The following is a 26,696-nucleotide window of genomic DNA, read 5'->3' as shown; positions in this document are numbered from 1 at the left end:
TGGGGTTGCGGGCGTCACGCCCACCCCACGTGAGCGGGGGCTGGTTTAGCCCCCGCGAGAATAGGAATGGGAATCCCCGGGAATCCCAGGGGCATCCCTCCCCAGCCAGCCAATCGGCTGGCTAAGGGGGCAGGGCTTGCCCCTATTTAGTGCCGGCGTGAGGAGGCTCGCCCTCCTTTCGCCGGCTGGGACCTCACGTTTGCCCGCCCTCCCTCCCTTTAGGTAGGTGTTAGGTAGGTCTCTGACTTTGCTATGGACCTCGGTCTGTTGCCGCAAGGGGCATGGTAGGAATGTTTCCCAATTGGCGATTTCCAGCCTTTTGGTTTTTCGCCTACCTCGTAGCAACTCGTCGCAACTCCTCGGCATTGGCGGTAGGCATTGGTAAGAAGGGGTTCAGAGGATGTGTGTGTGGGGGGGAGGAACGCTATCACCTCCCCCCAGTGAACGAAGGGTGGTCCGTTAAAGGATTCCGGGGGGCGTGGCCCTGTCCGAAGCCTATGGAGGTGTGGGCCGAAGGCACGCCCCACAGCGGTGACCGGGGGAGCTCCTAGCTGACGTGCCTTGGCGGGTGACTCCCCCACTATGGTGTTAACCCTTCCCGTGTCTCCAGCAAATGGGCTGGAGCCGGATAGTCGGTAGGGCCAATGCCTAAGCCAATGCCTCTCATTCCTGAATTCAATAAAGTTGTGGCCTAATTCGCCCATTTAACCTTATATCATGGTGTCTCGTGTCTTTATTTATCCTGGTGGGGGGCGGGAACTCGCCACGCAATGTCTTCCATCCTGTTCATACTTGGAAGCAGGACTGAAAAGGGTTTTCTTGCCTGTGGGAAATGGGGGTAATTGAAAAGCTCAACTTCTTGTCCCTTCAGCACTTAACAGCCCCTGCTGAAAACACAGGGTTGTAGCCAATGCTGCCTGCAGGGACTTCAGCAGGTGCTTTCTGTCTCCTCTGAGCTTCAGTCCACATCACAATGCAGCCAGTCATGCGCTAGGTGGGTGTTGCCAGGGGCCGGCTGAGGTTTATATAAATCAGACCCTTTCCCTGTTTCCCCAGTGTCCGTTCCTGAGGCCTCAGTAAAGCCATTAAGCCTTGGGTCTTGCTTAAACCCAAATTGACTTCACTCTCAATCTTGTGGCTGTGTCTCAATGCAGGCAAGTTAGAAGGGATACTCTCAGTCTAGCATAGGGGACTATCAAATACAAAATCCTGTGGAAGAAATACCGTGTAGCTGGTATGGGTCAGCTTTTCACAACTGGTGGTTTATGGATCTGTTTATGGCATGTGTATCCTGCCTTTCTCCCAAGGTAAGGTCCCTATTTCTCCTCTCTGTCTTCTCCTCACAAGAATCTGGTGAGGCCAGCTAGGCTGAAAGTGAATGACTAGCCCGAGGTCACCCAGGGAGTTTCCTGGCTGAGTGGGGCTTTTAACCCAGCTTTCCCCGGTCGAAGTCTACTATGACACACTGTCTCTCCTAGAATCTTGGCATGGTGGCCGTCCATTCCATGTCACCAAGGGCTGTTGCCCAGCAACAAAGTGTGTGGCCATTTGAACGGAGGTTCTGGCATCCTCAGCGTGTAGATCCTTGCAGAGGTTTGCTGTAGTGACCCTTGCTTAGTCAGTATGGAATACGGCATCTGGAAAACTCCTGGCAGTAAGTGAATTGTTGTAAACAAAAACTGCTCCCTTTCCCTTCTGGGGTACACAAGAGCCCTTATAAAGTCCTTTGTAGGTTCTCCATCGGTAGGAGAAAATAACAGAGGCCAACCAGAGAATATTGAGAAGCAAAGCAGCTAGTAATCCTGATCTTTATTAAAGCTGTTGCAACAGGCTGCTCTCCCACACGAAGGAGAGACAAGGAGGACCCAGGACAAAGGTGTGCAAGCCCTTATATAGACTTTTGAGCTGCCCACCCTGGAGCCCAAGACCACCCCCCAATACATCATACATACATCACAGAAGGGGTGTAGCCCAAGACCGCCCCCCAGGTACATCAGAGATGGAGTGGACTACAACAGAAATCTGAGTGCGTTTTTTTTATCCTGTCTGCCAGGTTACCTGATTGGATTACCTGGGCATCCTGGCCACTCTTTTGTTATGATAACTACTCAACTCCTGAATCCAGGTAACAGGCTCACCCTATTCATACCTTAACTGTGCCCTTGAGACAGGATTTGTGAGCAAAGATACAATGGGGAGGCTCCTCATTTCCTTCGACCTTGCAGATAAATATTTGAGGTCAATTTGGAAGAGACAAATGGTTTCAGGACTTTTTCTGTGGGGTTTCAGACATGTGGTTTAAACATTTATGTATGTGCTTACTTGGTACATTTATGAACATTTACCGTATTTTTCGCTCTATAGGACACACTTTTCCCCCTCCAAAAATTAAGGGGAAATGTTTGTGCATCCTATGAAGGCTCCCTGTGCCCTGCGGAGGCTTCACGCAAAGCTAGACCAGCTACCCCAGTGGCTATCCCAGAAGCCAGAACAGCAAGAGGCTATCCCAGAAGCCAGATCCCTCTTGCTGTTCTGGCTTCTGGGATTCAGAATTTTTTTTCTCTTGTTTCCTCCCCCCCAAACTAGGTGCATCCTATCGTCTGGTGCGTCCTATAGAGCGAAAAATACGGAACTATATATATAAGACCTTAAAATTCTTATAACAGAATACCTGAAGTAGCGTCTCCACCCCCATTGTTCTGCCCGGACGTTGAGGTCCAGCGCCGAGGGCCTTCTGGTGGTTCCCTCAATGCGAGAAGCAAAGGTACAGGGAACCAGGCAGAGGGCTTTCTTGGTGGTGGCACCTGCCCTGTGGAACGCCCTCCCATCAGATATCAAAGAGATAAATAACTACCTGACATTCAGAAGACATCTGAAGGCAGCCCAGTTCAGGGAAGTTTTTAATGTGTGACATTTTAGTGTATTTTTTGTCTTTGTTGGAAGCCACCCAGAGTGGCTGGGGAAACCCAGCCAGATGGGCTGGGTACAAATAATAAATTATTATTATTATTATTATTATTATTATTATTATTATTATTATTAGCATTTTCTGTGGACTTCGCTCTAGAACATAGCATACTGGTCCTGTTATGTACGTTCCTTAGTGTCTCCTGCTCTGAGGTTGAGTCTGCATCACAAGGCAGGTCAGGAATCTCAAACCTGCATTGTGATTCACTGCCTGGCGCAAAGCAGCCAGGCATGCCTTAGGTGGGTGTCACCAGGGGGGCTGGGTAAAGAGTTTAGAAATCAGACCCTTTCCCCCTTTCTGTTCCTGGGGCCGCAATAAAACCTTTAAGCAGAATCACTGCCTTCGGTTTTGCTAGAACCTGCATATACATGTTTACAAAGCTATTGTACTACCAACCTTACTGTATGCTTGTGAAACATGGACCACTTACAAATGCCATCTCCAACTTCTTGAAAGATTCCATCAACAGTGTCTCCAAAAAATCTTACACATCACTTGGGAAGACAGGCAAACTAATATCAGTACACTGGATGAAACAAAGATCACCAGTGTTGAAGCAATGATTCTTCAACATCAACTTTGTTGGACTAGTCATGTTGTGTGGATGCCTGATTATCGTCTTCCAAAGCTGCTGTATTCTGAACTTAAAAATGGAAAGAGTAATGCTGGTGGTCAACAAAAGAGGTTTAAAGACCTTCTCAAGGCAAATCTAAAAAATGCAGTATAAACACCAACAATTGGGAAACACTGGCCTGCGAGCGCTCCAGTTGGAGAACAGACTTTACCAAAGGTGTCATGGGCTTTGAAGATGCTCAAACTCAGAATGCAAGGGAGAAACATGCTAAGAGGATCAACTCCCATCCGGGAACCAATGTCCCCACTGTGGAAGGTCATGTAGGTCCAGAACTGGCCTCCACAGTCACTTACGGACTCATTGTTAAAACCGTGTTTATGGCAGACAATCTTACTCGGCTTTTTGTGATCGCCAAAGACGAAGAAGAATACTTCAGGTACCACCAGGTTTGGCAAAGAGCTATCAAAGGTCAAAGAAAGTGTTGACCTTTGGGCAAGTTTTGAGAAGAGAAAAATGAATGCTGTTTCCATTTAAAGCGAACCTACGTTATCTGCGTTTCCCAGATCAACACTGAAATATACTCGGAGTCGAGAGTGGATTTCATGCTCTTTATTCAGCTCATAGTGGGAGGAGGAATGAAAGTTCCCCCACAGTATCTGCTTTATATACATTATTTACACAATGGGCTGCACGTGATTGGCTAATTCCGGAATTCTCCTGTAGGCCAATCAGGTTGTGGATTCACTTCCATCTGGAGCTGGATTGGGTGGCTCCTGCAGACCAGTCATACTGCTGCATTGTTCTAGGACCAATCAGACTGCTGCATTTTGGATCCTATTCAACTCAGTACATAACAAACACACAAACAGAAATTTGCTTTTAGGTGCTTCCTTGTCCCCATTTTGCAGAAAGGTTCTCCATCCCACGCCCCTCCCAGTGTAAATATTAGCATCTTTAGAAATCTGCTTTAAAAAATGTGACATCCCTGCCTGGGGGCCTGATCCATTCCTCACATTCTGACATTCCTGTTTCTTTTCTCTCTATTCTCATGGATGGAGAATTGATTTAAACGAACACAAAATCTCAGAAATCAGCCTGGAAGAAGGGGAGGATCTTCCTCCAAGGTAATGCTGTGCTAACCCCCCCCCCCCATTATCAATCACTTTCAGAAGCCCCCTGGTCCATTTCTGTGATGCTGCTGCTTGGGTTCTTTGAAGGACTGGAGGCAATGGAAGCTGCTTGGGACTTCCAGAGAATTGAGGGACCACAACTGGGGGTTTGAAAAGGCAGCCATTTCCTTTCTGACACAAGCAGCCCTGTTTCAGCATTCAGTGGGCCATGAATGCTGTAAATAACAGTTCGAAAGCATGTCAAAGTGCAAGTAGCTAAATAGGTACCACTCTGGTGGGAAGGTAAACGGCATTTCCGTGTGCTGCTCTTGTTCGCCAGAAGCGGCTTAGTCATGCTGGCCACATGACCCGGAAGCTGTACACCGGCTCCCTCGGCCAATAAAGCGAGATGAGCACCACAACCCCAGAGTCTGCCACAACTGGACCTAAAGGTCAGGGGTCCCTTTACCTATTAACATACCGGTAAGTGTACTTTTTATATTCCCTTCCACTCTCCCTGGTAAAATAACATGTCTTTGGGGAAGCCTGATAGTGAATGCTGATTCCTGTCCTGCCCCCCCCCCCTTACTGGCAAATAAAGTGCATCCCTAGTGGGTGGGGGTACACACTCGTAGGTACTATGTTGGGGACCCCAGGACTAGGTCAGACAAAATGTGCTTGGGAGGAGTCACAAGGTTGGAAGGAGCACGGACCGAGCAACAGGAGCTCACCCCATTGTGGGGATTTGAACCACCGACCTTCTGATTGGCAAGTCCTAGGCTACAGCCTCAAACATTTCCCTGCAAGGAGGAAGGAAATGCAGGGGTGGGCGGGGCGGAATCCAGTTGGTCTTTGGATTGTAGGGGCTTACACCTCCCTTTTCAAATACAGTCTGGCAAGTTATCTGTTAAGCTGAGCACACTATCAATATGCTTCAGGATTGCTCTCCTGTACTATTTCAGACATGTGGCTTATATACTTATGTATGTGTTTGCCTAAACGGCCTCTGCCCAGTATACCTGAAGGAGTGCCTCCACCCCCATCATCCAGCCCGGACACTGAGGTCCAGCTCCGAGGGCTTTTTGGTGTTTCCCTCCCTGCGAGAAGTGAGGCTACAGGGAACCAGGCAGAGGGCCTTCTTGGTAGTGGCGCCTGCCCTGAGGTAGTGGCCCTTGGTAGTGGCGCCTGCCTACCTGACTTTTAGAAGACACCTGAAGGCAACCCTGTATTGGGACGTTTTTAATGTTTGATGTTTTATCGTGTTTTTAATATTCTTTTGGGAGCCACCCAGAGTGGCTGGGGAAACCCAGCCAGATGGGCAGGGTATAAACAATAAATATGTTGATGATGATGAACATTTAATTTATACTTGAGACGATGAACATTTAATTTATACTTGAGACCTTAGAATTCTTTTAATACCACCCTCTTCTGAGGGAGTTGGTTCAGCTCTGACCTTCAGATAGTTCTCCCTAAGCTTGAGTCAGAATCTCCTTTTTTCTACAATGGTACCTCGGGTTAAGAACTTAATTCATTCTGGAGGTCCATTCTTAACCTGAAAGTGTTCTTAACCTGAAGCACCGCTTTAGCTAATGGGGCCTCCTGCTGCCACTGTGCCGCTGCCGCACGATTTCTGTTCTCATCCTGAAGCAAAGTTCTTAACCCGAGGTACTATTTCTGGGTTAGCGGAGTCTGTAACCTGAAGCGTCTGTAACCTGAAGCGTCTGTAACCCGAGGTAACACTGTAGTTTGAATCCGTTGGTTTTGGCCCCACCCAAACGAGCTTGCTCCATCTTCCGCGGGACTGCTCTTGGAAGTGTCAATGAAAAGGTTTTCCTCGCAGGGCACGTTTTCCTGGTTTGATGCTTGCGTTGGTTCGTCTGCATGCGCTCTCTCTCTCTCTCTCTCTCTCTCTCTCTCTCTCTCTCTCTCTCTCTGCCACAGGGAACAAGAGCCAAGATCTGAAGTTACTTGCCTGCGACAGACAAGATCAGACCAGTCCCGCTCCAGAGGCGGAGTCTGACGCCCCAGAAAAAATCTCTCCTCCTCCTCCTCTTCTCTAACCTTGCTGACGAGGCTGGGACTTCAGAGACTTGCTGTGTCACGGAAAGGAAAGGGACCACTGCGATGCTGCGCTAGCAGGCAGAAAGCACCAACTCCCCTCTCTATTCCCCCTTTCCTGCAAAATCCACCTTTTCGCCCGCCTGCAGACTCCTTACCTCCCCAAGCTTGAAAGTCCGGACGTCTTGAAGGTACGTGAGCCCTTACAAAAATGTCTTTCCTCTCCCAACTTTACCCCATTGAAAAATTAGAACAGGCAAGTTCGTTTCTAGAAACATAAATAAATCATTGATAGACGAGTCGACGGAGCCCGGATCAAATGATACTGGTTTATGAATGAATGTATTGAGTTGACGTTGCATTTGATGGCTCATTGGATGAATTGACGTTGCTTTTGATGGATCATTTGTTTGGGATTATCTCCTCCAAAAAGGCAGACGTTTCCCAAGGTTTGGGGGCGGAGATCTTTCATCTTTTCATCAAGGTAATAATAATAATAATAATAATAATAATAATAATAATAATAATAATAATAATAATGATGATGATGATCCACCTTTTCGCCTAATGGCACTCAAGGCATAGAAACAAGAATGGCTAAACACACAGAAAAACCAACTAACATTAACAGCATGGGTAGGCAAACTAAGGCCCGGGGGCTGGATCTGACCCAATCGCCTTCTAAATTCCCGGACCATGGACTGTCCGGGAATCAGCATGTTTTTACATGAGTAGAATGTGTCCTTTTATTTAAAATGCATCTCTGGGTTATTTGTGGGGCATAGGAATTCGTTCATTTCCCCCCCAAAAAATATAGTCCGGGCCCCCACAAGGTCTGAGGGACAGTGGATTGGCCCCCTGCTGAAAAAGTTCGCTGACCCCTGATTAACAGAATTAAAACCTGAATGTGGGGAAATGACTCAAAGGGATAACGGTGGAGGTGGTAGCAGTAACTACCAGAGTCATTGGAGAAGCACAGCCGGCCAACCTTGCAAGGCAGGTGTGCAAGGAAGGGGGTTGTAAGAGGCTGGACGGAGCCCCCCCCCCACTTTGCTTCGTGACTGAGGGAGGGGGAAAGGTGTGTCTCAGAGACAATTTCTTAGGACCTTCGGAAGCTGCCTTATGCTGAGTCAGACCATGGGTCCCTTTAACTCAGTATTGCCTACACTGACTGGCAGTGGCAATCCAGGGTTTCTGGCAGAGGTCTCTCCCATCTGCACCTGGAAATGCCTCTGGGGACTTTACATGGGACCTTCTGCGCACCCAGATCCTTGAGAGATCCCTGCAGGATCTGATCAGATCATTGGCAGCCAAACTCTGGCTTCTTCTTGCCAATTTTAATAAAACTAGGTTGTAAGCTCAAATGGACTTAGGTCCCTAGTACAGTGGTACCTCGGGTTAAGTACTTAATTCGTTCTGGAGGTCCGTTCTTACCCTGAAACTGTTCTTAACCTGAAGCACTACTTTAGCTAATGGGGCCTCCTGCTGCCACTGTGCCGCTGCCGCACGATTTCTGTTCTCATCCTGAAGCAAAGTTCTTAACCTGAAGCACTATTTCTGGGTTAGCGGAGGCTGTAACCTGAAGCGTATGTAACCTGAAGCGTATGTAACCCGAGGTACCACTGTAAATGCATTTTGGATTGCAACATGCAAGCTTATCTCCAACCCTATACAGCAGGGGTCAGCAAACTTTTTCAGCAGGGAGCCGGTCCACTGTCCCTCAGACCTTGTGGGGGGCTGGACTATATACATATATATATATTGGGGGGAAAGAACGAATTCCTATGCCCCACAAATAACTCAGAGATGCATTTTAAATAAAAGGACACATTCTACTCATGTAAAAACATGCTGATTCCCGGACCTTCTGCGGGCCAGATTGAGAAGGCGATTGGGCTGGATCCGACCCCCGGGCCTTTGTTTGCCTACCTATGCTATATAGATTTGGTGGTGCTGACCGTCATCTGTCTGGTTCCCTTCAACAGAGGCTGATTTTTAAATCCTTGAGATTGCAAATTGCTCATCCAGGGGGCTGGGTGTTAATTAAACACCCGCTTGCTAATTTGGTTGTTTTTGAAAATATTTGGCTTCTGTTACAATGGAACAAGTAGGCTGATAGGCAGAGTGAGGTTCTTTCTATTTGATAACGAGCAGCGGATTCTAAAATTGCTAAGTTTCTCTTGCACACCCCAAAGCTAAGTCTGTTTACCCGATTCTGTCTCCTCAGCAAAATTAAAAGTCTGTTTACTTTTTCACAAGCCCCATGGAGTCCAATAATATATCCTTACAGTTGCAGTCTAATTATTGATTTATTTTAAAGGATCTCGCCCCTTTCCTCTTCATTTTTTAAAAAGTTCCCAACAATTGCTTACAGATCTGTTAAAAATCTCCTGATCAGCTGCTTGCCTATCAGATTTAAAAATAAATAAAAAGACTGTCCTCGCTTTTATGACCGAAAAAGAAATATCATCAAAGGAAAAGGGGAGGGGGAGGGAGGAGGAAGTGAACAAACTCAGGCATTGACTCTTAGTTACATATTAGTGATAGCCAAACCTTCTCCCTTCACATAAGCTATATGGGCTTATTTCTTATTCTTTTTTAAATCCTTAAATGTCCCTGTTGAGTAAATTGGCTGAATAACTGGTCCCAAGGTCTCTCAAGGAGCTTGATAGGGGGGTTTGAACCCAGGCATTCCTAGTCTGAGGCCAGCCACTCTGAACTAGCATAAACAAAACACCACTGTCGAGGTGCTGGTTGCGTCAGATTGATTTAAATTTGGTAGTATTTTTAAATATATATTTTTTTTCTGTATTTTTTATTAAATTTTCTGTTTTACATTTTAGAATATTCACTTAAGCAACCTTAAAATATCAATAACTTCTCTTCTTCTCTTTCCATGGTTCAATTTGCATATCTTAAATCCCCGCATATTTTACATAAACTAAACCATTCAGGACAGTCCTACCTTGGAAGTTGAATGGAATCCGTTCCGGAACTCTGTTCGACTTACAAAATGTTCAGACACCAAAGCGCAGCTTCTGATTGGCTGCAGGAAGCTCCTGCAGCCAATCAGAAGCCGCAGAAGCCCCGTTGGACGTTCGGCTTCCAAAAATCATTTGCAAACCCAAACACTCATTTCCGGGTTTACAGCATTTGGGAGCTAAAATGTCTGAGTACCAAGGCATTTGGGATTCAAGGTATAGCTGTATTCCATTATTACATCCATCAAAACCTATTTACACTGTTGAATTTATCTTTTTTTTTTAAAAAAAGGTTTTAAATGCTTTATTATTCATTTTCCATATATATACAACACATAATTTTCTTCATTTCAATCAGTCCAATAAGACTGTCTATGTACACAAAAAATGCATACAAATCAATTATGTGTTTTCTACACAAACCTATGACTTCCCATCCTCTCCATATTTCTTTTATAATAAACATCTTACTTTAATTTATCATTATTTTGTAAAAATTCTCTTTTCTAATTCGATATCATTTTCTTTCATATGCGTTATTTACATAAATCTTTCAAAGGCAACTGTTGTGCTTAGATTACAACTACTTTTCAAATAAATATTGAAATTAAGATAAATTCAACACGGTTGAATCAATCTTAATGTTGGCAATGTTTTCAAGTGTACACAATTCCATCCTCCCATATATTCAATAAACCTTTTCCAATCTTCTTTAAACGTATGTTCTTCTTGTTCTCTTATTCTATATGTTAGGTCCACAAGCGCACATATTCCCCTATGTATGTGTGTTTACTTTTAAGTACCGGTACTTTTAAAAAATTAAGTTAGGCATGTTCATTAACATAATGGCTCTGTTCCGAGTAAGACTAACATTGGAAAACAGCCCATTGAAATGAATGGGTCTAAGTCAGGCATGTCTGTCGCCTTGAAAGGACCTACTCTGAGTAGGTAAAAAGGTAAAGGGGACCCCTGACCATTAGGTCCAGTCGTGACCAACTCTGGGGTTGTGGCACTCATCTCACTTTATTGGCTGAGGGAGCCGGTGTTTTGTCCGCAGACAGCTTCCGGGTCATGTGGCCAGCAAGACTAAGCCGCTTCTGGTGAACCAGAGCAGCGCATGGAAACGTCATTTACCTTCCCGTCGGAACGGTACCTATTTATCTACTTGCACTTTGATGTACTTTCGAACTGCTAGGTTGGCAGGAGCAAGGACCGAGCAACGGGAGCTCACCCCGTCGCGGGGATTTCAACCGCTGCCTTTTTTTGGCAAGTCCTAGACTCTGTGGTTTAACCCACAGCGCTACCCGCGTCCCTGAGTAGGTACCCTAGTACATTTTAGCATAAGGTTACCAATTTTTCCCCCAATGAATCCGGGGACACTTTTCAACTTCAGTAGGAATGATAGGATTTTGTCAGGGGACTGATTTGTAAATCCGGGGACTGTCCCTGGGAAACAGGGACATCTGGTAACCTTATTTTAGCAAGCTTTCTCCTCCAGGATGGAGACCCTCCCAGAGCCTCTTCTGGTCCGGATCTTCGCATCCCTCCCTGCGGTCGAACTGGTCTTAGTGTGTCGCCTTGTCTGCTCCCAGTGGAAAAACCTGATTGACGGAGCTGCCCTCTGGTTGTTGAAATGCCAGCAGGAGGGTTTCGCCGGGGAAGATGCAGAAGAGGAAAGCGTAGACAGCTGGCAGACGCTCTACTTCCTGAATAAGAGGAAGCGGAATTTAATCAAGAACCCGGACGGCGAAGGCAAGTGGCTAGAGAACATTCTGGAAAAATAATAGGAGTTGGCATCTCCACACACACACCATGTGTGGCTTTTGGCACCCTCACACCAGGGTGCTTGCAATCTGGCAGGTGAAACTTTTTGCCCGTCGCTGTGCTTTTTAGGCTGGAAAAGCCTGCACCTGTTGAATTTCTGTCTGACCTGTTCAAGGCATGCCAGGGGGAGGGGCTGGTAAATCTACAGGATGAGAATAAAAATAATACGTTGTGAGTGTGTGTGGCTAATTTGTGGCCCTCCGGATATTACTTTAAAAACAAATAAACAATTTTATTTGATTTTACAAATATAAATTTATAACAATCCAAATGCATATCCATATACAGTGGTACCTCAGTTTAAGAACAGCCCTGTTTATGAACTATTTGGTGTACAAACTCCACAAAACCAGAAGTAGTATTCCAGTTAGTGAACTTTACCTCAGTCTATGAACGGAATCCGAACAGCGGAAGGGCACCGGCAGCGGGAGGCCTCATTACGGAAAACACACCTTAGTTTAAGAACGGTTTTGGTTTAAGAATGGACTTCTGGAACGGATTAAGTTCATAAACTGAGGTACCACTGTATAGAGATTACTCTGGATCTCGAGACTCCCCCCCCCATACCCTCCATGGGTCCTAACATCGACATTTACAACTGCATATTATTCCATAATCTATATTTTTTATACATCCATATTATCCATAGTATTTGTTACATTACAAGTGAAATTAAAATCCTGTGAATGTTTTCATCTGCTTGCAGTGGTCTCTTAAATAAAGTATACATTGCCCCCCATTATTTTTAAAAAGTTTTTGTCCTCTTGGTTCCTGAGCTTTCCAGTCAGCTTTGCCATCTCGGCACAGTCCATCAGCTTAGCTTGCCATTCTGGCCCTCCGGATATTACTGAAGTACGACTCCCATCAGGCATTGGTGCCGTCAAGGCTAGATTACTACAATGTGCTCTTTGCGGGGCTTGCCTTTCACTTAATCCTGCAGTTAGTGCAGTGGCAGGGCTACTGGCAAGCCCTGTCAGCATAAAAACTCCTCCCATCAGAGCTGTGCCCTGGTTGCCAATTTGTTACCAGGTGAAGTTCAAGAAGTTGCTACTGGTATAGAAAGCTCTCAACGGCCAGCTTGGGATCAGTTTACTTGCGATATCACCTTACCAAATATATGCCCGTTTCCATCTGTAGAATTAGCACTCTTGCAAGTGCCACAGAATACCCATTCTGCCCTGGTAAGCAATCGATCCTATAGTGTGGCAGCATCTACCCTTTGGAACCCCCTGCCTCTTGAAATCAGGCAGGTACATTTGCTGTACTCTCTTAAAACATTTTTTTCTTTAGCCAAGCCTGTTCTGACATGTAGAAGTTGCTTAGCTCCCACTGACTTTTACCGCCTTTGAATTATTATTTTTAAAGCAGCTTTAAAACTTAAAAACTTTAATGCTTTATTTTGTATTCTTGTAAACCGCCAGAAATCAAGCGCTATATCAATTTTGTTAAAATAGATAAACAAAATCAGCCCCTGGCAGCATGTTCAATGGTCAGGGATGATGGGAGTTGTAGTCCAACAATATCTGATAAGGCACAATTACGTACAAAAATGGGTGTGTTAGGCAAAAACTCACCCTAACATGCCATTGAGCTTTCATAAGGACTAATTTTCTTTTCCTTTTTTGCAAAGTGATGTGTGGCTTTGGAGAAATGAACGATAAGACTGTGAAAATGAGAAACTGAGGAAACACCAAATTGATAGATTTCCCTCCAGGAAGAACAGTATTCTGTGTACATGCATATGTGTGTGTATACATGTGTATTTAAGGAACTGCAGAAAGAGGGAGAAGGAAGTCAAGTTTTGAAATGTCAAAATGATTGTAAAATTAATGAAATTTATAAAATTCCTGAAATGTATAAATATATATTTTTAATGTTGCTGTTGTCATTCTGCCATCCCACAGAGGGCCTTGAACATTGGCAGGATGTGGAAAATGGAGGTGACGGCTGGGCAATTGAGGACCTGCCTGGAAATTTTGGGCAAGAATTCCCCAGCGAGGATGTCCATAAATACTTTGTCTCATCTTTTGAGTAAGTCAAAAGCCCTGTAAGGTGGCCTGCTTGAGCCAAGATGCCTCTGTGGAACATCTGAAATTTGGAGTTCTTTTTATACCTCTGAATGGGAGCAACAATGGAGAGGGTTAATGTCAGTCACCCCCTGCTTATGGGCTGCTTGGTGGCCTCTGGGGTCAGGATGTATGACCCTAGGGACCTCTGCGGCTCTTCTTGGGTTTTCTTATCCATCTGCAGTATGCCACTTTTAACAGGGACGCGGGTGGCGCTGTGGTCTAAACCACTGAGCCTCTTGGACTTGCCGATTGGAAGGTTGGCGGTTTGAATCCCCGTGATGGAGTGAGCTCCTGTTGCTCTGTCCCAGCTCCTGCCAACCTAGCAGTTCAAAAGCACACCAGTGAAAGTAGATAAATAGGTACCACTGTGGCGGGAAGGTCAACGGTGTTTCTGTGCGCGCTGATTTCCATCACAGTGTCCCGTTGCACCAGAAGCAGTTTAGTCCTGCTGGCCACAGGACCCAGAAAGCTGTCTGTGGACAAACGGTAGCTCCCTCGGCCTGAAAGCGAGATGAGCATTGCAACCCCATAGTCACCTTTGACTGGACTTCTTCTTCTTCTTCTTCTTCTTCTTCTTCTTCTTCTTCTTCTTCATTTATTTATACCCGGCCCATCTAGCTGGGTTTCCCCAGCCACTCTAGGCAGCTCCCAACAGAATTAAAAGCACAATAGAACATCAAACATAAAAACTTCCCTAAACTGGGCTGCCTATCTAAAAGTCAGATAGTTGTTTATTCCCTAAACTGGGCTGCCTATCTAAAAGTCAGATAGTTGTTTATTTACTTGACACTAATGGGAGGGCGTTCCACAGGGTGGGGGCCACTACCGAGAAAGCCCTCTGCCTGGTTCCCTGTAACCTCACTTTTTGCAGTGAGGGAACTGCCAGAAGGCCCTTGGAGCTGGATCTCAGTGTCTGGGCTGAACGATGGGAGTGGAGACGCTCCTTCAGGTATACAGGACCGACTTAACCATCCAGGGTCCTTTACCTTTTACCTTTACCTTACAGTTCCCTGGATTGTTTGGGGGAGGGGGAAGTAATGTGCATGCAACCTAAGTGTTGTAGCGCAAAGTGCTGCAACTCCGGGTTCCAGTCACTCCATCCGATTCCTCTGTCCTCCCCCTTCTGGTTTCTGAGCATGCTCAATTCTCATTGGGCTGTTTTTGGCACGTCCCTTTGGATACTCCTCCAACCGTATACATTTTTGTGGTTAGGTAACATCTTTCTTGTGGACGGGTGGTGCTGTTTGGGCTCATGTGAACCAGCACCCATGACCTGTGGGTGACACAGCAGCACAGATCCTCCAATGGGGGCTGTGTGATGACAACCTTACATTTTTATGTATGGAGAGAATTAAAAAAATGACAAACTGCTTAATCAAAGAGACGCCTCTAAATGACCTACATTTTTAAAAAATCTGTGTGTGGTACCATTTTTGGCTAAAATAGAAATGTGCCAGTAAGCTGAGCATCAGAAATAGAGGGAAGGATGAACTCCTCCCCATATTATGGGCTGTATTCAAGCACTCAATCATTTACCATTTGATTGAGTGCAGATAGCAAATAGTTTGAGGCAGTTTCATACCCTCCAATTATCCCTATTTTCCAGGATCAGTCCCAGATTTACAGAAGCCACCCCAGTTTCTGATTTGATCCCAGAATGTCCCGCTTTTCCTTAAGAAGGTAAAGGGACCCCTGGCCATTAGGTCCTGTTTTGACTGACTCTAGGGTTGCGGCGCTCATCTCACTTCATTGGTCGAGGGAGCCAGCATACAGCTTCTGGGTCATGTGGCCAGCATGACTAAGCCGCTTCTGGGTAACCAGAACCAGAAGTTTCCAGTGCATGAAAATGCCGTACCTTCCCACCGGAGTGGTACCTATTTATCTACTTGCACGTGACGTGCTTTTGAACTGCTAGGTTGGCAGGAACAGGGACCGAGTAATGGGAACTCACCCCATCGCGGGGATTCGAACCGTCAACCTTCTGATCGGCAAGTCCTAGTGTGCTGGTCCCGGGGGTAAGGTACCTTGGGTGTAGCAGAGTCCACACGAAGAGGGGCAAGGTCCGAGGCAGAGTGCCGGGCGGTGAACAGGAACGCTGGAACAGGAGGCTGTGCAGGGAACAGGAACACCGGATGGTCGGGGACAGGAGGCCGAGCAGGGAACAGGAGTACCGGATAGTCAGGAACAGGAGGCCGAGCAGGGATCAGGAACGCAGGAAGGTCCGAAGCCAACAACGACGTTGCTCCCGCAACCTGGGGCCGGGCTGACTGGGCTTTTATCCTCTTCTAAGGCCAGGGGCGGTCCCGGCCCCCAGGAGCCCCGCCTCCTCTGGCCTTAAGGCGAGCACTCCTCCTGGGGGCAACCAGTTCCCTTCGCCTCTCTGCTCTAAACCTCTGCAGATCAGGAGAGGCCGAAGGGTTACTGGGCCCTGGAGGAGGCTCACCTGTGGCCACTGAGTCGTCAAGCCTCTCTGGGGCCAGAAGGGCTTCACCTGGGGCCAGCTCCTGATGCACTGCCACAGGTGCAGGCTCTTCAGCATCTAGGCCTTGCCCCAGTTCAGCCGGCCCTGGAGGCGGGGACTCCTGTGCAGGCCGGGATTCCTCTGTTTCATCCTCCGAATCGGAATCCCAGGCCATCACACCATCCCCCCTCCCAGGCCCCCCCCTCAACCGAGGGTCCGGACCCGGCTTGCCGGGGTACGTCGCATGGAACTCTCGGAGGCAGGCAGGTGCGTGGACGTTGGCCGCAGGTTCCCAGGAACGGTCCTCCGGTCCGTACCCCTTCCAGTCAATGAGATACTGCAGCTTTCCCCTGCGGTATCGGGAGTCCAGGATGCGTTCCACCTCGTACTCAGGCTCTCCCCGAACCAACACTGGCTGCGGTCGGGGACGGTTCGGGTGGAACTCGTCGGGTGGGGCCACCGGACTCAAAAGGGACCTGTGGAAGACCGGGTGAACCTTCAGGGTTGCGGGTAACCGGAGACGAAATGCCACAGGAGAGACTTGGTCTACGATAGGGAACGGGCCGGTGAAGCGGGCGTCCAACTTCCGCGAAGGTCGAGAGGGGTGGAGGTGGCGAGTGGAGAGCCAAACCAGGTCACCGACGCGAAGTTCCGGCCCCACCTGGCGGTGGCGGTCGGCCTGGGCCTTGTACGCTTCCTTGGCCTGGTGCAGTTGCTCCACCAAAAGCTGTTGCTGGGACTGGAGCTCTTGAAGCCACTCCGTCACCGCCGGGACTGCGGATGTCGGCAGCACCTCTGGAAACAGCCGTGGATGATAACCATAACTGGCCTGGAACGGGGTCTGCTGGGTGGACGCATTCACCGCGTTATTGTAGGCGAACTCCGCCAATGCCAGGTGGTCGACCCAGTCATCCTGCTGGTAGCTGCAGTAACACCGGAGGTACTGCTCCAGCACCGCGTTCGCCCGTTCCGTCTGGCCATCGGTCTGTGGGTGATAGGCTGACGAGAGGCAGACCTCCGTCCCGAGGGTCTGGTGTAGTGCTTGCCAGAACCGGGATGTGAACTGAACGCCCCGGTCGGACACCACGCGCTCAGGTAGGCCATGCAGGCGGAAGACATGCTGAAGGTACAGCTGAGCAGTTTCCTTGGCTGTGGGTACAGATGGACAGGGAGCGCAGTGCACCATCTTGGTGAAATGGTCGGAGAAAACCAGAAGGCAGGTACAGCCACGAGACGAGGGTAAGTCCACTACAAAGTCCAACGAAACCGTGTGCCAAGGGTGCGGTGGAACTGGCAATGGCTGAAGTAGGCCGGGGGGTCGCCCGGTAGGTCCCTTAGCGCGCCGGCAGACATCACAACCAGCAACGTAGCGAGCCACGTCAGCCTTCAGGCGGGGCCACCAAAACTCTCGACTGACCAGATGGGTGGTCCGATACCGTCCAAAGTGCCCCGCTGCTGGGGCATCATGGGCCATCCGGAGAACCTCCAGCCGTAGTGGCCCTGGCGGGATGTACAGACGACCGTGGTGCAGCAGAAGGCCCTGATGCAGGACCAGCCCCGGATACTGTGGGCTGGACCCTTCAGCCAGCTCCCGGAGTCGTTCCTGGGCCCAAGCGTCGACCCGCTGCTGTTCCCGCACCCGAACCTGCAGTGGCTGCGCCTCCTGGGTGGCCAGGAATGCAGCCGGAGGTAGGATCGTGGTGGGTTCTGCTTGCTGTACCGTGTCTGCGTTGTCTTCAGGTTTCCGGGACAGGGCATCCGCCTTCTGATTCTGAGAGCTAGGGATGTAGCGGATCCGGAACTGGAACCGGGAAAAGAACAACGCCCACCGGATCTGTCTTTGGTTCAGCTTGCGGGTGGTCTGGAGGTACTCCAGGTTCCGGTGGTCGGTTCTCACCTCCACCGGATGTCGTGCCCCCTCAAGATGGTGGCGCCAGACCTCAAAGGCTACCTTGATGGCCAGTAGTTCCCGCTCCCACACAGTATAGTTACGCTCCGCTGGTAGGAGCTGGCGGGAATAGAAGGCACAGGGTAAGAGTGGCGCTTCAGGACCAATCTGTTGAGACAAGACGGCACCGAGAGCCGTACTGGAAGCGTCGGTCTCCACCACAAAGGGTCGAGAGGGGTCAGGATGTTGTAAGATTGGTGCCCTCTGGAAACAGGCCTTCAACCCCTGAAACGCCTCCTCTGCCTCCTTGTCCCAGGAAAACGGCGTCTTTGGGCGCAGTAGCCGGGTCAACGGGGTGGTGCGATGAGCATAATCAGCGATGAAGGTCCGGTAGTAATTGGCGAACCCCAGGAAACGCTGTAGGTCCCTGCGGTTCCGGGGTGCCGCCCATTCTTGAACCGCTGTCACCTTCCCCGGGTCCATTTGCACCCCATCTGGAGAGAGCCGGTGACCAAGGAAGTCCACAGTCCGCTGATGGAACTCGCACTTGCTGAGCTTTGCGTACAAACGGTGCTCACGCAAGCGCTGCAGCACGGTCCGGACATGTCCCTCATGGCGGGCCGGGTCACGGGAGTAAATCAGTATGTCATCCAAATACACCACCACGTACTTGTCTAACAAGTCCTGAAACACGTGGTTGATGTAGCGTTGAAACACAGCAGGCGCGTTGCACAAACCGAAAGGCATAACCAAATATTCGAACTGCCCGTACCGGGTCCCAAACGCTGTCTTCCACTCATCCCCGGCTCGGATCCGAATCAAGTTGTAGGCCCCCCGGAGGTCCAGCTTGGTGAACACCTGTGCCCCTTGCACCCGCTCCAGCAGCTCCGAGATAAGGGGCAAGGGGTACCGGTCTGGGACGGTAATTTTGTTCAGGGCTCGGTAATCATGGCAAGGGCGGAGTTCCCCACATTTCTTCTTAACAAAAAGCACCGGTGCCGCGGTGGGCGAGGTGGAAGGCCTAATGAACCCACGCTCCAGGTTCTTGCGCAAGAAGTCCTGCAAAGCCTCGCGCTCTGGCTCTGTTAGGGAATATAAGCGACTCACTGGTAAAGGCGCTCCGGGTTGGAGGTCTATGCCGCAGTCAAAAGGCCGATGCGGCGGCAGCTGGTCTGCCCCCCGTTCCTCGAACACGTCCTGGTAGTCCTGGTACACGGCTGGGAGCGTGGGTGCTGCCTCCTCTGAGGGCGCGGACGCCAGCGTTCCGGATTGAGCATGGGAACATGGGACTGGGAAGTGCACGGTCCGTTTGACCCAGTCAATCTGAACGTTGTGGGCTTCCAGCCAGTCCATCCCGAGCACCAGGGGGAAGCGGGGCATAGAGGCAATGTCCAAAGTTCGCAACTCCCGGTGCTGCTGGAGACACAGGACCAGAGGCTGGGTCTCCTGAGTAACGGCACCTGACCGCAGGAGTCGTCCGTCAATCGCTTCCACCTGGACCGGTACTGGCTTGTTCCGAAGTGGCACCTGATGATGGGCGGCAAAAGCAGCGTCCATATAGGAGCGGGTTGCCCCTGAATCTACCAAAGCATGGGTGAGGATCCAGGGCCCACCTGGAGGGTATAAACGTACCGAAACCATAAGATGTTGCAAGTCCATTGGTGCGGGCCCATTCTGTACGGTTTGGGACCCCCGGTAGCTAGGGCCATCAGCTACTGGGGTTGGCGGTTTCCCTGCGGCTGGCGTTTCTCAGGGCAGGACCGAGCGAAGTGTCCACTTCCGCCACAGTAAAGACAGAGATTTCCATCCCGACGCCGCGCCTTCTCTGCGGGGGAAAGGCGTGGCCGCACTGCCCCGAGCTGCATAGGCTCCTCCGTTAAATCAGTTGTGACCGTGGGGCTGCCGGAAAAAGCTGGTGCCGTGAACTGGAAGTGTCGGCGACCCCGGGCCTGACGACGATCCTCCAACCGGTCGTCTATTTGTAGACTCCGTTGAATGAGAGTGTCCAGCGTGGTGGGGCGTTCCATTGTGGCCAACTGGTCCAGTACCTCGTCCGAAAGCCCTTCGAGATACTGGTCCCGCAGTGCCGAGTCATTCCAGGTCAAGTCCTGTGCCAACAGCCGAAACTCCGTGGTATATGTGGCCACCGTGGACTTGCCCTGTTTCAAATGCCGAATCGCCCGGTTGGCTTGACTCTCTTTCTGGGGGTTGCCGAACGCGGCCTCCAAACGATTGCAAAACCCCGTATAGTCTGCCAGCAAGGGGGAGTCTTGCCTGAGTAGCGGCAACGCCCACTTGGCCGCCTGGTCCTTTAACAAGCTAATCAAAAAGTGCACCTTGGTACGGTCGTCAGGAAAGTTCCGGGCTCGCCCCTGAATATACAGTTTGGCCTGGGCCAGGAACATGGGAAAGCTGGCCGGGGCTCCATCAAATTTCTCAGGCAAAGCCACTGGGTACTTGCCCGGAGTCGGGGCGTCGGCCCCAGGAGCCGGTAGGGCTTCCAAGCGTTGCTGAAGTGCCTCAACCGCGTCACTGAGCTGCTGCACGGTGTGAGACAAGGCCTGGTTCTCCTGGGCCAAAGCCACCAGTGCAGCCGCCTGTTCAGCCATGGCCTCTGGCTCTTCCCGAACGCACCCCTACGAAGGGGGAGTGCGGGAGGTGGCGGGAGCAAACTGTGCTGGTCCCGGGGGTAAGGTACCTTGGGTGTAGCAGAGTCCACACGAAGAGGGGCAAGGTCCGAGGCAGAGTGCCGGGCGGTGAACAGGAACGCTGGAACAGGAGGCTGTGCAGGGAACAGGAACACCGGATGGTCGGGGACAGGAGGCCGAGCAGGGAACAGGAGTACCGGATAGTCAGGAACAGGAGGCCGAGCAGGGATCAGGAACGCAGGAAGGTCCGAAGCCAACAACGACGTTGCTCCCGCAACCTGGGGCCGGGCTGACTGGGCTTTTATCCTCTTCTAAGGCCAGGGGCGGTCCCGGCCCCCAGGAGCCCCGCCTCCTCTGGCCTTAAGGCGAGCACTCCTCCTGGGGGCAACCAGTTCCCTTCGCCTCTCTGCTCTAAACCTCTGCAGATCAGGAGAGGCCGAAGGGTTACTGGGCCCTGGAGGAGGCTCACCTGTGGCCACTGAGTCGTCAAGCCTCTCTGGGGCCAGAAGGGCTTCACCTGGGGCCAGCTCCTGATGCACTGCCACAGGTGCAGGCTCTTCAGCATCTAGGCCTTGCCCCAGTTCAGCCGGCCCTGGAGGCGGGGACTCCTGTGCAGGCCGGGATTCCTCTGTTTCATCCTCCGAATCGGAATCCCAGGCCATCACACCTAGGCTCTGTGGTTTAACCCACAGCGCCACCTGCTTTTCCTTAGGATGTCCCTATTTTCATCGGAGAAATGTTGGAGGGTAGGGAGTTATCCAACCCCCCAGCCATCTGAAGGTTTCCCTGTATAGGGAAGTTTTTTAGTGTTTAATGTTTTATTATGTTTTTATAGAAGTTGCAAGCTGCCCAGAGTGGCTGGGGTGACCCATTCAGATGGGCAGGGTACTGATAGTAAAATTATTATTATGGAATAGGATGTCCCTATTTCCATCAGAGAAAAGTTGGAGGTTATGCAGTTGCTGTCAAATGAGGAAGAGGAATTGCATAGAGAACGCTACTAGCAGCGAGTGGCCTGAGAGGGAGGATGTTTTATTATGTTTTTATATATGTTGAAGCCGCCCAGAGTGGAAACCCAGCCAGGTGGGTGGGGTGTAAATAGTAAAATTCTTATTACAGTGGTACCTTGTGTTACAGACACTTCAGGTTACAGACGCTTCAGGTTACAGACTCCGCTAACCCAGAAATAGTGCCTTGGGTTAAGAACTTTGCTTCAGGATGAGAACAGAAATCGTGCTCCAGTGGTGCAGCGGCAGCGGGAGGCCCCATTAGCTAAAGTGGTACCTCAGGTTAAGAACAGTTTCAGGTTAAGAACGGACCTCCAGAATGAATTAAGTTCTTAACCAGAGGTACCACTGTATTATCATTGAACAGGACGTCCCAATTTTCATCAGAGACATTTTAGAGGGTATGCCGTATTATACATTCTTCTCGCGTGTTAACCTTTTTAAAATGTTACAGGTGGTGCTGTAAGTCGCAAGTCATTGATCTCCGTGCCGAAGGATACTGGGAGGAGCTTATGGACACCACCCAGCCTAAAATTGTGGTGAAAGACTGGTAAGAGGGGTGTGTGTGTGTGTGTGTGGAGAGACTGTCAAACCTGTTGGAATCTGGCAGGGAAATTGGCAAACACGGTTCAATGTAGAATTGAACCCTGCCTTCACCACTGCCTGTCGGCTGATGCTATGCCTGTGGGAATGTTGTACGTAGATACTAAAAGAGGATCTCGAGACTTCCTCCCATCCCCTCCATGGGTCTTAACGTCAACATTTACAACTGCATATTATTCCATAATCTATATCTTTTTTAATCGATCCATATTATCCATAGTATTTGTCACATTGCAAGTGAAATTAAAACCCTGCTAATGTTTTCATCTGCTTACAGTGGTCTCTTAAATAAATTATAATTTCCCCCCATTCCCATATAAAGTTTTTTCCTCATGGTTTCTGGGTTTTCCAGTCAGCTTTGCCATCTTAGCGTATTCCATCAGTTTAGTTTGCCGTTTTTCTTTGGTAGGGACTTTGTCTTCTTTCCAACTCTGGGCTAATAACATCCAGGCGACTGTTGTTCCATACATAAAGAGTATTTTCTGCTCCTTGGGTATGTTGCTACCTGTAATTCCTAATAAAAACGCTTCTGGTTTCTTAACAAAAGTTATTTTAAGCCTTCCCCCCCCCCCCCGTTTCATTATATATCATCTCCCAGAAAGCTTTTATTACCTTACAAGTCCACCACATATGATAAAAGGTACCTTCTTTTTCTTTACATTTCCAGCAGATCTTTGTACTTGTCTTATACATTTTTGCTAAATAATAATAATAATAATAATAATAATAATAATAATAATAATTTATTTGTACCCCGCCCATCTGGCTGGGTTTCCCCAGCCACTCTGGGCGGCTTCCAACAAAGATGAAAAATACACTAAAATGTCACATATTAAAAACTTCCCTGAACAGGGCTGCCTTCAGATGTCTTCTGAATGTCAGGTAGTTGTTTATCGCTTTGACATCTGATGGGAGTGCGTCCCACAGGGCGGGCGCCACTACCGAGAAGGACCTCTGCCTGGTTCCCTGTAACTTGGCCTCTCGCAGTGAGGGAACCGCCAGAAGGCCCTCGGAGCTGGACCTCAGTGTCCGGGCAGAACGATGGAGGTGGAGACGCTCCTTCAGATATACTGGACCGAGGCCGTTTAGGGCTTTAAAGGTCAGCACCAACACTTTGAATTGTGCTCGGAAACGTACTGGGAGCCAATGTAGGTCTTTCAAGACCAGTGTTATATGGTCTCGGCAGCCGCTCCCAGTCACCAGTCTAGCTGCCGCATTCTGGATTAGTTGTAGTTTCCGGGTCACCTTCAAAGGTAGCCCCACGTAGAGCGCATTGCAGTAGTCCAAGCGGGAGTCACCATTGAGATTAAAGTCTATATTAAGTCCTATATCTATTGCCCAGTGCGCCTATATCTATTGCCCAGTACGTCATAGACAGCCTCAAGCTGCGTTTGGCACTTCCGCTGCCAGCTTCACATGACTGGCTTATGCTCGGGTTATACAGTCACAGCTGTTGTGGTCTCATCCTGCAGGTATGCGGCCCGGTGTGATGCTGGTTGCCTCTACAACTTGAAAGTGCAGCTCCTGTCTTCGACAGAGGAGGTGCTGGCTGAGTTTGTGAGCGACACCATTGCTGTCCCGCAAGGCAATGAGGGCGAATGGACCGAGGTGGGTGCTGACGGCGGGTGCCTTTTTCCATCATCGGCTTGGCTTGTGGACATTAGTAACTGATCCCGTATATAATAATACATAATAATAATACATTTTATTTATACCCCGCCCTCCCCGGCCAAAGCTGGGCTCAGGGCGGCTAACACCAATAAAATTACAATAAAAACATAATAGAAAATAAATAAATAAATAAAGCAATTTAAAATACAGGTTAAAATGCAATTTAAAATGCAGCCTCATTTTAAAAGTAGCCCATATATTGTGTACGTCTGTAAATCTTAGCTGGCAACCGTCCCTTATTTGGCGGGAAAGTCCCTTATCCCAGTGCCGTGTCCCGCTGCTGTCCCTTATTGATGATGTCCCTTAAATTTCCCAGGTTTCAAAGGAAGCAGCTTCTCTCCCTCCCTCTCTGCCGGCCAGGGAGGAGGGAGGCTCCAACTGTGTTGCTTGGCTGCATTGCTCACCCAATAAGGAGTCTAAGAACGACTGGGGGGTGGAGCTTGTATGCCTTGTGCCGATCAAATTGGCTGCGTTGCCTGGGGATTCACCTTTGCTCAGCGCTTCCCAGCGGAGAGGTGCCGGTGGATTTCCTTGCTGCACCCCCTTTGCCGGGTTGCTGTGCCGTGGGAACCACCGCTTGAGGCTTCGTTTGGCTGCTGGTCGACTAAAATCCCTTATTTTGGCTGCTGGTCCCTTATTTTCAAATCTAAGTTGACAGCTATGCTGTAAATCTCAGGCCTGGAGCCTGAAAGTGGCCCTTCAGGCATCTCTGCCAGGCCACCAGGATAGGGCATGACCCCTCTCCAAGCCGCATCTCTCACCTGGAGCACACCTGGAGTGCTTTTGCCTGGCTGTGATGACGCCTCTTGCTTCCTTGAACGACATCTCCCATCAGCCTCAGCAAGTGTGGTCAGTGGCCAAGATTGATGGGAGTTGTAGTCCGGCAACATCCGGAGGCCCAAAGCTTCCCCACACCTGATGCAGGTCCTGCCTTGAGCAGGGAGGCAAATCATGCAACCTCCTTGGTACCCCATCCCCAAATACTCTGATTCTAGGCTTCCACTGTTAGCCAATATTGCTGAATGGATTTTTAGCTGCTTCAGTTGGTTGGATCGGGGCTTCCCAAACATGGGTTTCTAGCTCTTTTTGGACTACACTCCCATCATCCCTAGCTAGTGGTCAGGGATGATGGGAATTGTAGTCCCAAACTAGCTGGAGATCTAAGTTTGGGAAACCCTGATGTAGTTCGGGAGTGAGGAACTTTGGGCCCTCCACATGTAGCGGGACTCCAACTCCCATCACCCCCTGCAAACGTGGCCAATGGCCAGGCATGATGGGAGTTGTAGTCCAGCAACATTTCGGAGACCCAAAGGTTCTCCACACCTGCGTGGGCCAGATGTCCTCTTAGGTGCCTTCCAATTCTTTTTTTTAAAAAAACATTTTATTGATTTTCCATTTTCAAAACAAATATCCAATATAAATACTAAACATTAATTTTTCACCCCCACCCCCGTTGACTTCCCTCAGCTTCCATTTCTGGTTTATTACATCAAATGATACGTTCTGCTGTTTATATACAATACTATATTATCACAGTGTTATATTCCTTGTTTAATGTAAAAAAAATTGGTAAATGTTTATTTAAATCCTGCCAACGAGTCCATTTTTGGGGGGTGTTTCTGCAAATATGTTGTAAAAGGCTCCCATTCTTTCCCCAAGCCCCTGCGGCCCTTTTCTTGCAGTTTGTCCGCTAAGTTTGCTAACTCTGCATAGCTCATCAGTTTTTCAGGCCATTGTTCTTTAGATGGTACTTCTCCAGTCTTCCAATTTTGTGCTATTAGAATTCTTGCTGCTGTTGCAGCATACATAAATAATGTCCGTTTTCTTTCGGCAGCAGGTGCCTTCCAATTCTACGCTTCACTTTTTGGGGAGGGGGGGTCAAATATTTCCCTCTAACCCTCTTGCCCTTTTCTCTTCCTCCTGCACCCAAGATCACCCACACCTTTGCCGACTATGGTCCCGGGGTCTGCTTCGTTCGCTTTGAACACGGCGGTCAGGACACCGTCTACTGGAAGGGCTGGTACGGAGCACGGGTGACTCACAGCAGCGTGACTGTGGAGCCGTAGTGGCGGAATCGGAGAGCCCTGGAGCCGCTTAGGAGCCTGCTCATCATGCCATCCCTCAGTGAGGCCAGAGTGAACTTTGCATGGTTGTCCTCAGGTCTGGGTGAAACCTGGCGCTAAGTGCCCAACAGGACTTTTGCACTTCCTGAGATCTATTTCTCTGGAATTTCCCTAAGCGAGAGAGAAAATAGAGTGCTTTCTTACCTAAAAAGTGTTTCCCTGGGTCTTCCAGCAATGTAGAATAATATGATGCTGGCTTGTGTGTTAAAAAAATATACGATAGCAGTAACCACTTCACCGAGGATGTAAAACGTTTTAAAATACTGAGATTTAATTAGACATCACCCCAGAACTGGCCCTACTAAACATATTCCAAGACAACAATGCCCATTTACATCACAAAGCACTCATAACCCACCTACTTTCAGCAGCCAGAAGCACCATAGCCAGACACTGGAGAGACCTGTCAGGAGTAAGCATGGACCAATGGTACCAAATAGTATGGGAAACAGCCCTACTAGAAAAATTAACCAATAAACTGAAACTGACACGGGGACAAACAGAAGAAGACGCCTTTACCCCGATATGGCTCCCCTTTATCACATACACATCCCAACAGGACAATGACAATAATCCACCAACAGCATACAAATCAATATGGCTAACCTGGTCCAAAACACCCACCCACCCCACTCACACACGAAGACAAAGATCACCACAGCCAATCACAAGCAAACAACCACACCCTAGGCCAACCCCAACCTCTCTC

The 26,696-nt window shown here is 49.2% G+C and overlaps 1 protein-coding gene across 1 annotated transcript; it reads left to right on the top strand.

The window, feature by feature from the left end:
- Positions 1 to 802: 802 nt before the first annotated feature.
- LOC310683940 (F-box only protein 2-like) lies at positions 803 to 26,486 on the top strand. The gene is made up of 7 exons (XM_083454429.1): positions 803 to 1,654; positions 6,596 to 6,903; positions 11,192 to 11,445; positions 13,422 to 13,548; positions 22,045 to 22,140; positions 23,666 to 23,801; positions 25,796 to 26,486. The coding sequence occupies exons 3-7, from the start codon at positions 11,193 to 11,195 to the stop codon at positions 25,928 to 25,930; spliced, it is 747 nt and encodes a 248-aa protein (XP_083310555.1). The 5' UTR covers positions 803 to 1,654; positions 6,596 to 6,903; position 11,192; the 3' UTR covers positions 25,931 to 26,486.
- Positions 26,487 to 26,696: the final 210 nt, after the last annotated feature.

The sequence above is a fragment of the Podarcis tiliguerta genome (genome assembly GCF_965153285.1).
Source record: "Podarcis tiliguerta genome assembly, chromosome: 8".
NCBI lineage: Eukaryota > Metazoa > Chordata > Lepidosauria > Squamata > Lacertidae > Podarcis > Podarcis tiliguerta.
The sequence above is the reverse complement of the archived record's forward strand: the minus strand, read 5'-3'. Positions and strand labels throughout refer to the sequence as shown.

What these genes read in the sequence shown, in the direction of transcription:
- LOC310683940 (XM_083454429.1), top strand. Translation starts at nt 11,193, where the DNA reads ATGGAGACCCTCCCAGAGCCTCTTCTGGTCCGGATCTTCGCATCCCTC. An exon ending in CAAGAACCCGGACGGCGAAG is followed by an intron (nt 11,446 to 13,421) that starts GCAAGTGGCTAG and finishes GCCATCCCACAG; the next exon opens with AGGGCCTTGAACATTGGCAG. An exon ending in AAAATTGTGGTGAAAGACTG is followed by an intron (nt 22,141 to 23,665) that starts GTAAGAGGGGTG and finishes CTCATCCTGCAG; the next exon opens with GTATGCGGCCCGGTGTGATG.